This window comes from Mus pahari, chromosome 13 (genome assembly GCF_900095145.1).
Source record: "Mus pahari chromosome 13, PAHARI_EIJ_v1.1, whole genome shotgun sequence".
In the NCBI taxonomy this organism is placed as follows: domain Eukaryota; kingdom Metazoa; phylum Chordata; class Mammalia; order Rodentia; family Muridae; genus Mus; species Mus pahari.
Genome location: NC_034602.1, coordinates 53,794,880 through 53,804,980, shown reverse-complemented (window position 1 = coordinate 53,804,980; position 10,101 = coordinate 53,794,880). Strand labels below are relative to the sequence as shown.

Here is a 10,101-nt window from a genome sequence, read left to right as displayed (position 1 = left end):
AGAGAGAGAGAGAGAGAGAGAGAGAGAGAGAGAGAGAGACCAAAACAGAGAGACAGAGACAGAGAGAGACAGGGAGAGAGACAGAGAGAGTACATTGGTAGTTGAAAGTGGAAAAAATAAGATTCTAAAGCAGCAATGAGATGTATGATGATGTCATAAATTTGGAATATTATTTGTGTGTGTGTGTATATATATGTGTGTGTGTGTGTGTGTGTGTGTGTGTGTGTGTGTGTGTACATGTCTATGTAAACACATGTGTGCAATACACATATATCAGTTTGCTGGTATGTGTAGAGGACAAAAGTTGACTTCGGATGTCTTTTTTTGCCCCTCTCCACTTTATTTACTGAGGCAGGTTCTCAGGCTAAGCCTGGAGCTCTAAGATTTGGCTAGCATATCTAACCAGTTTACCAAGGGATTCCACACAGCTGCCTCCTCGGTATCAGGTAGGCCACCATACCCATTGTCTTCCCCATGGCTGCTGAAGTTGATCCTCACATTTGTGTGGCAAACACCTCATTCACTTAGCCATCCTCCCAGGGACAGATAAATGTTTACAATAAAGGTAATAGATACTTATTCCATATTCTAGTGAGTTACACACAGCCTTAACAATACAAAGTTCAAGTCAGGTCAGTTTCTAAAATTAAGAAGTGGGAAGAGGCTAGGCACTCCTTAGTGAGTAAATGTATAAGCAGTGTGATGGACACTTGTGTGAAGAACATCAATTAATTACTATTAATTAATAATAAACAGATCTGTATTAACAACATAACCAAGTGGTGAGAGTATTATGCTGAGTAAGTGAAATCAGATGAAAAAGAGTAACATGACCTTTCGTTTATAGAAAATGATGCAACTAGTACAAGTCTGTGTTCTTGGGCAGAGAATCTATCTCAAAGGTATAGCAATTGCCTCACATGCTAGCAGCCATGTGCTTGATCCACAGTACTGAAATGGAAAATCTAATACATAATGACAGAGGACTGACCAGATTTTCCTGCATGATGGAGAGAAGAAGGGATTCACTATAAAGAATTACTAGGGAGTTTTGTAAATGGTTATGTATTGGTTTTGGTAGCAGCCACATGGGGCTAGGCATTTGTAAAAAGATGTCTTGAGCACACAATTAAAGTGAGTGTGTTATAAATCTACTGAGTAAATGTCACTCACAGCAATAAAATGCTTCATCTTTTCCCATTAGAAACAAAAAGCTTGCAGTGATGATTAATATATTCTTTGAGAGCTTACCTAGGAAGGATGAACACAGTGAACATTTCCAAAGATACCTTACAGTTGTATCCATGGCCGATGTAGAACTCTTTGCAAGGTAGGATACGTGCTTTGCTGTCTCTGTCTCTGTCTCTGTCTCTGCCTGTGTCTCTGTCTCTGCCTGTGTCTCTGTCACTTGAAACAGGGTATTCTCTATGTAGATCAGGCAGCTGTTGAATTTACAGAGATCTGTCTGCTTCCATTTCCTGAGTGCTGCGATTAAAGGCTTACACAACCATACCAAGTTTGATTCTTGGGCTGGTGAGATGGCTCAGTGGGTAAGAGCACCCAGCTGCTCTTCCGAAGGTCCAGTGTTCAAATCCCAGCAACCACATGGTGGCTCATAACCATCTGTCACAAGATCTGACGCCCTCCTCTGGAGTGTCTGAAGACAGCTACAGTGTACTTACATATAATAAATAAATAAATNTTAAAAAAAAGAAAAGTTTGATTCTCTCTTTTTAAAGAAGAGAAATAGATCATATTGCGTTCCAATAGACCAAGTTCTACATCCCTTCTGTCTTTGGTCCCAGCTTCTTCAGGAAACTGTGTTTCCTAATCCTGTCATAAGGACACTGAGAAGTGACACAACAAGGTCACATCTGGAATGAGCATGTCTTGGAACTGAAGACCAAGGGTTTAGGTTTTCACTGTTTGAGTACAGGATCCTGGACCAAGTAACAGCTGGTGAGTTAGAAGTGTGTTACTGGCAGTTGATGGCTATTAAAGGAGAAAGAGTCTGTTTTCTTCAGAGACATGGCTCCTGAGAGGCTCCTCATCTCCAGTAGATGGCCCTATATCCATGCACAGATGGTCAGCCCTAAGTAGACTCAGAGAGCACATGAAGTTGGGAGGAAAAAGTGGTGGGCGGTGGCAGAGGGCAAGTAGGTAAGAATTTGTAAAGGGGAAAAGGGGATTATTTGATCAAAACATATGTGTATGTATTAAATTCTCTAAATAAATAAATAAATAAGCTTGCCAGCCCTTTGCTACTCTTGGGCCTCAAATGAATTATCTCTATGTTTTAGTTTGCTTTTCATAAATGAAGAGCTTGACAGACAGATCTGCCTGTCTCTGGCTCAACACTCATTTCAAAACACAGGTGACATGCTTTAGAACTCTGTCCCACATGCCTCCCCTTCAAGAGATGAGTAAATACTTTGATTTGTATCATTTGTTTCTTGTAGCTTTTTAAAACAGAAAGAGACAAAATATTCATGAGTTTTCTAACTAGAGGCAGTTTGATGTTTTGGAAAACATGACAGAATTTATGCATGTCTATAATGATATGTTCTCTGACTTGTATATACATTATCCAGATGTGTAGGATAATACATTCCAAGTCAGAGTTGACCTTTCCCAAATGTGGCAGACCCAAGCTTATCTGCATTTACAGATTCTCTGTATACTTGCTTACTGTCAGGTACACAGGCATGACAGAGGATAGGAGCAGATATTTTTACCTTCACTTTAAATTATGTACTTGTGACAGTGTTTTGTGCTTGGAACTACTTGTCAGAACTTTGCAAATTCATGTCAAAATTCTTGATACATATTACCAAATGTCATTTCAGAATATCTATGCTCTCTATAAAATGCTTTATTTGTCTTGTTGTATAACCTTCAGCTGCATCTTCAATGTTTGTAAAACTTCTGACATTGCTGTATCTGTGTGTGTGTGTGGGGGGTGTGTGCGTGCGCATGTAGGTACAAACATGCACACACACAAACATATAAACTTATTATCTCTAGACTAGCTCATGCACATTGCCTTTTGGCATTTTATGTGTATAAATTTTAATGATTGATGACCATATTTCTGCTGAGGATCTAAAAGTTTTTATTTTTCTATAAACACTTAGGCTATTTTCTTTTTAAGTCATTTTTATGGTATTTGCTTCAGAGCTTTAGTAATTTATGGATAAATTTGTTTTTTATGTAGTCTGATTTATTGATTGTTTATCTCAAGAGACCTTAGGTTCTTTTTAGTTCACTAGGCTCAAATCACTATAAACACCAATTCATTTATATTTTGCAATTTTAACAGAATTTTATACATTAGTCCTGGGCTTGATTTATAGACTTTATTGAGCTGACTTAATAATAGCAAATTAAATGCTTTTTAAAAAAATATGGCTGAGATTCATTTTTGGATAATTGCCAATAATATATAAATCTGCTGTAATTAGAGTTGATCAGAATAACTTTTTAAGATATTGAATACAGAGTTGAATGTTTTCTTAAAATTCTTATACCAAATGTAAAACGGTTGTTTCATAGCACTGGAAGATACAAGGTTGGTCAGCATATGCATAGAAAATGTGCTATGATACCTTACTTTGTATGTCTAGAGTTTAAATAGGAATCAGAATGGATGGATTTTGAACGAGTACAGTGAAATGTCAGGCATCCCATGGGCTGTAGTAGATGATACATTTTAAGATTCACTGTTTGACAAGTTGACACAGGAGTTAATATGTCCTTACATCTTCTGTACCTCACTAGTTCACAAGCAGACAGCTAACCTTCCATTGTGGGATTTCTTTGGACTAGAAGGAAAATTCAGAGTCTGAGATACTCACAGCCAGTGACGGAGATGTATTGGACTTAAAGGACCATTGCTACATTTTGGATGTTTCACTGACTATTAGAATATCCACCCCATTGGATTTTCAAGGATTTTAAGTCATATAAACAACTGATTTATTAAGTAAAAATCTAGTTAAATAAAAATCAGAAAAAGGGGTGTTACTATGTTTTTTCTGAATTTAGGAAAACAGAATTTTCACTAGGTTTCTATACTCAATCGCTTGCTACTTCTGAAGATAATTTGCTGTAATATTTTCACGGAGACACATACTCAGAAATAAGATGCTTTGGATGATGTACAATAAATGGAAAAGCTAAAACATTGTAGAACTATTGGACCATTTGTCAGAATTTTTCAAAGAAAAGAATTATACAATTCTTTGGGTCTGGGCAGTTTTTGGTAGAGTGGAAAATAAAAACAATAGATGAAGATGTCAGAAAGCGAAAGCCAAGGAGTACAAGCACAGATGTTAGCAAAAAGTATTTCTAGCAAGTCCAGAATTGTGTTCAAGTGCTGGTGTTGGCTTTGTTTTCCTGAAAGACCATTGTCAGGAGAGACCAAAAAAAAAAAAAAAAAAGGAAAAAAATAAATGGGAGATTTTCTTTTTCTTAAATCACTGTCAGTGATGTTTGGAAATTTGGAAATGTGAAAGATTTCATTCTTCTTCCCCAACTCCCCACAGAAGCCCTTAGATTTCATCAGCTGTTCTTTTCTTGTTGCAAAGTATCCATTTTTGCTGAAACATAAAATCCTGTAGTGTATCTTCACAGCAGAGGTCCTCAGCCTCCCTAATGCCCTTTAATGCGGTTCCTCTTGTTGTACTGACCTCCAACCATGTTACTCCATTGCTACTTCATAACTGTAATTTTGCTACCGTTATGAATCCTAATGGAAATAGCTGATTTGCCTGTTGTCAGATATGTGACCCTTGTGAAAAAGGGTCATTCAATTCCCCATAGGATTGCAAGCAACCAGTTAAGAATAGCTTGGGCTGGAGAGATGGCTCAGTGGTTAAGATCACTGACTGTTCTTCCAGAGGTCCTGAGTTCAACTCCCAGCAACCACATGGTGGCTCAGAACCATTTGTAATGGGATCTGATGCCCTCTCTGGTGTCTGAAGAGAGCAACAGTGTATTCACATACATAAAAAAAAATCTTAAAAAGAGAACAACTGCCTTAGAGTAAATATACTTGGGTGTATTGGTATTTCACATTTTAAATTTTGTACCAAGGATAATATTTGGAAAAATATGTATGTCAGTAAATGCTAGATACTGGGTTTGGGCAGAGATCAAATTTCTTTTCTCAAAAGTCTATGAAAAAGTTTGGCATCTGACCAGTAAGTTGTATGGGAGCAGCAGGTGGTAAAAAAAGACTACAAAGCAACTATTGGTTAAGACAGGAGCCCACGGCCATAAGTGTGTGGAGCTATCAGAGTTCATCCAGGACCCTCACTGGGTTTATGTCATTGGTCAGGAGTGGGCGTCTGTGCAGCCAAAGATGAGCTGTTGCCGAATTGCAGTGGAAAGTGCAAGCCAAGTCTTGAAGATCCTTCCATTTAAAAACCAAAGTTTTAAAGATATGACAAGTATCCCCAACTGGTGTCAGCAGCCCCATCTTGTTGAAATAATGTTTGGGTAATAGTGAGGAATAGAGTTAAAGAAGAGGAAATCAAGAAGATAATCCTGTCAGGGGTTTTTGGTGATCTTGAGGAGAAATGGAAAGTTCTGAAGCAACAGAGATGAACACCAGGAAGAATATTACAGATTAGAGGAACAACAATAATAACCAAAATGTGAAAAGATGTTATAGTGATTGGCAGGGATTCTAAGCTACAGTAAGGAATTCTAAACTTCAGAAGACTCACGTGGACTCTGTTAGATTGAGACTTGTATTTCCCAGAACGGATGGCTATCACAATATCACAATGAGTTTCCACATTCCTGTTCCATAGTGAAGGAATCCAAATACAGTATTTCCTAGCAGCATGCTTTAGAGGAAAGATAGAACATCTACAGGGCGATTAGCTGTGTGCTGACATGATCAATTCCCCAACCGTGAAACTGAGATCTCATTTGAGTTATGAACGAAGTAGCGGTGTAACTACGTTTCCCTTTTGGAATACCTATTTGTAACATCATATTGTATTTTGTTTGCTTTCTTGGAACATCATCTTGCTATATAATTGCTACCAGTCAGGAATTCTCTCTTTATCTTTAGCTTATCTTGATCTTCTGATCCCCCTGCCTTCCCCTGACTCTTCCTCTATCCCCCAAAGGCTGGGGATACAGACATGTGCCACCAGACCTAGCTCTGCAGTTGCCCTTGCTTTTAACAAGGTGCCCTTTGTGTGTGCCCTTTAGGGGTCACTAACATGTGTGGAGGAGATGATAACCTCACCCTAATGATAGGAATCTAGATCATCCCTGAAGTCTGTAGATGAACTGAGATTGTGTAAAGTGGAGCTCTTCAGAGAGAAAGCAAGAAGGGGATAGAAAGATGTCAAAGAATGGAAATCTGAAAAGAAAAGCCAAACCATGTTCGTTTTGTTTCTTCCCCCTTTTTAAAAAGCAATGAAATTAACTATTATGAAACATTTTTTATTAGTGAAGGATATATTTAAAGACACTGGCAATGTTTGTCACAGTAGTTTGCATTGAATTATTTAGAGATGGAATTGGAGACCTAGGAAATTGGGAGAGGATGACTGAATTGGTAGAGCTTCCCCTATGTGACCTTAAGAGACAACAGAGAGAGGGAGGGAGACACATCTGGTAGGGTGGAAGGTAAAAGAAAGAAAGTTGTGGGTTTTTTGGTTTTTGGTTTTTGTTTTATATGTGTGAGACAAGATCATATGTATGTGGATTTTATGTTGAAAATAATTTTTTTTAAAAATGCAAAATTATAATAAGATATGCTTTTTAAACTTCACAGAACACTATACATCCATGGGCACACCAAGTTGGATTTCACAGTCTGGCATACTGCAATTGAAAAAGCAGCAGGTACAGATGGTAACGCATTACAAGATCAGCAGCTCTGCAAGAATGACGTCCCCATTATTGTGAACAGCTGCATAGCATTTGTTACACAGTATGGTGAGTATCACAGGATGTTTATTCAACTCCTAGAACTTAGGGTATCACTCTTATAGCTTCTAAGTGATACCTCCATGGGAACGAATGAGTGCCTTTCCCTTTGTAAGTACACCAGTGAAACCTCAAAGTTCAGTTGCTGCTCAGCCTGCCAGCCCCTTTCTCCAGCAACACATTTATCCTGGTAATACTTCCCCACGGTTGCCTAGGTCCTTCATGCCCACAAAAATGCTATGGAACCCACTAAATAAAATAGTATAAAAATGTCCCTAAAAATAGTAAGGACTGTTTTTAGGGATAAAAGTTCTAGAACAAAGCCAAGACCAGCTCACTGTGCTTAAGTATGGTTTTTAGAAATAGCAACCCTGGGAACAATATATAAAATGATGTGCTTTCTGTTAGCAAGCACAAAATGTGTGTGTTTGTTTCATTCACCATGCTACTGGTCAGAAGTTTACATCAACTGTGGCCATTCATTTTAATAATTGGGCTATTTACCACGGACTTGTTTATGAGCGCCTAGCAAACAAAAAGGATTGGCTCTGAACCTATTTTGTTAAGTATCCTTTTAATTCTGTGTGATAATGTGGGTTTTACAGATTTACCTGGAAAATAATCTTTATCTTCGTATTGATTTTCAAATTATTATGAATCCTCAAATTCGTTCTTAGTTGTATACATCATTCAAATTTCTAAACGATAGAAACTTTTATTGTATGTGTGTATGTGTGTGTGTGTGTGTATGTATGTATATGTATATGTATGTGTATGTATGTGGTTCTGGGTTCACATTCAGGGCCTTACTGCAAGTAAGAACAATGTTCTACTGCTTGCTTATATATACCTTGACCTGTACTTTGACTATGTTGTGGTTTCAACCTTTAAATGATGGATAAATGTCATTTATATATAAAAAAATATGGAGAGGAATGAAGTGATAGACCTAGTATTTCTGAAGTGGTATTAATATTTTCTTCTATTAATATTATAGATATTTGGGGTGTTTTAACTTGAAAAGAAGACACACATGGGTAGTAAGAAAGACTTAGTAAAATATTGTCTTGTTTCTTAGGAAACATTCAGCAAGAGTGAAGAGTTCACCTAGAATAAATATGTGAATATTCTATGTATAAAGCTAATGGCACAATAAATGACCATATGTCAGAAATAAGTACTTTGATGTAACGCTGTTTTCGGAAGTTAAATTTATAGTATGTGAATTTAAGTTCTTTGGGCAGGCACATCACCTTAAGTATTTTGCTTTAAATGTAATCCCAACATATTTTTAAATATATATTGTGTTTGTGCTGAATGTATACTGAGACCTTTCAAATAACTGTACGTTCAGGTCTTACCGTGGGGACTTCTTTGCGACCATAGTACATGTACATGTTCTTATCAGCTGCCCTGTTTAATGGAGGACTCGAAATGGTTGTCTTTATGTACTGTGCTCATCCACTTAAGCTTGGCTGCATCTCACAGGGATATGTGATCACACATACTGTGTGGCGAAGGGCATAAACTCACGGGGAACTTTCGCATCATGTTAGTTTCCGAGTGGCATAGCATCTTTGTAAGCTGACAAATGATTAAGATAGCAAGAGGAGTTCCCGTGTAACCAATTGAAAGTTTCTCTGGGTTCAATCACAAGTGTTCCTGTGGTGTTTATTTGAATTTAAAATTATTAAGCACTGGATTGTACTTTAAGAACTTTATAACTAACACAATTTGTATTAACTTCTGCTTTAAACTAAAAATAGTCCAATAAAGGTTGTTTATATTTTAAGCAGAATATGGGATAAAACCTTTATTACCATAACATAAATCTCATTAACATAAAGATTTGATAGGAACTTGGGTACTGCACAGAGCTCACAGGATGCAAGTGTTTTCCTGGAAGTCTCTATAATAGCAATTATTTTTGAATATCTTAACATCTGGATTAAAATATAAAGGCCAATTTTCTGTGCTCTTCATGTTAAAATTTTGAACTTTACCAATTTCAAAATGTATTATGAACTTAATCTTTAAATAAAGTGTGGTAATTATTGATTGGAGGATTTTTTTTCAGTTTATATAAAATTATTTTCTGTACTTTTAAATGTTTGTATGTGCATGTGTGCATGAGTGTGTACATGCATGTGCACATGTATGTATGCCATAGCATGTGTGTATAGGTCAGAGTACAGTTTTTCAGGACTCATTTCTGTCTTGTGGGTCCCTAAGATCAAATTTAAGGTTGCAAACTTGGGATCAAAATTCTTTTGTCACTGAACCATTTTTCCAGCTCTATTATAATGTCATTCAGTCTGGTAAAGCTGTTAAAGCATTGATTATTAGAAATGCTTTCAGTGAGGAATATTGTCTCCCAGGCACATAGTTAAAATTGATGTATAGAATTTATTTATCTTTGCAGTAAGTAGACATTCACCAAACGCCTTTTGACTTTCTCCATGTACTGTTCCTGACAGATATAAGTAGAAGACAAGACTTAATTCTTACCTTCTTGTCTTCTAGGGCATCATAAATTTATAGTTGAGAAGCAAGCATATAGACAGGTATTTGCATCTTAGCATGTAAGATTCTGTGGTAGAGAGACTCATTGTTCTAAACTGGGCATAGCAGTTGATCCCAGAGTAGAGGGTGTAATAGGCAGCTTTGTGGTTGTTTATTTAGAAAAGTGTGTGTGGAGTTCACTGTGCTTAAAGTATAGAGTTAAAAGATAGGGAATGGCCAGTTCCAGAAAAAATTTAATACATCATTATAAAATTGTGTAAGTTTTCCCTAGAGGCATTAGGAAAGATGCATAGAAGTATATTTTTTTTTAGGCTTTTGACAGTAAAACTAACAGGCCTATATGTTTTGCCACATCATTGACATTGTATGGACTCATTTGTCCTGCATAAGAATAGGGGCAGGGAACTGTATAACATAATGAAGAAGTACAAGGCACAGATGATAGCATATGAACAGAAAGAAGACTGACTTCTTAACATATTTTAAATGGCATGAGTTGCAAAGATTCTGACTTGGCATAAGGTAAGAAGAAAGTAATGCCGTCTATTGAGATTGAAGAGCAGGATTTCAAAATATGGTTGGAAGTTAAGCTGGTAAAAGAAGCAAAAAAAGAAAGAAAGAAAGAAA

The 10,101-nt window shown here is 36.9% G+C and overlaps 1 protein-coding gene across 3 annotated transcripts in view; it reads left to right on the top strand.

Annotated features, from left to right (window-relative positions):
• The window catches only part of Arap2 (ArfGAP with RhoGAP domain, ankyrin repeat and PH domain 2), a 160,097-nt gene that overhangs the window by 101,759 nt on the left and 48,237 nt on the right, over window positions 1–10,101 (top strand). For all 3 annotated transcript variants that reach the window (XM_029545277.1, XM_021211156.2, XM_029545276.1), the window contains exon 20: window positions 6,797–6,960. In XM_029545277.1, the coding sequence (XP_029401137.1) occupies window positions 6,797–6,960 (164 nt within the window). The remainder of the gene's footprint in view (window positions 1–6,796; window positions 6,961–10,101) is intronic.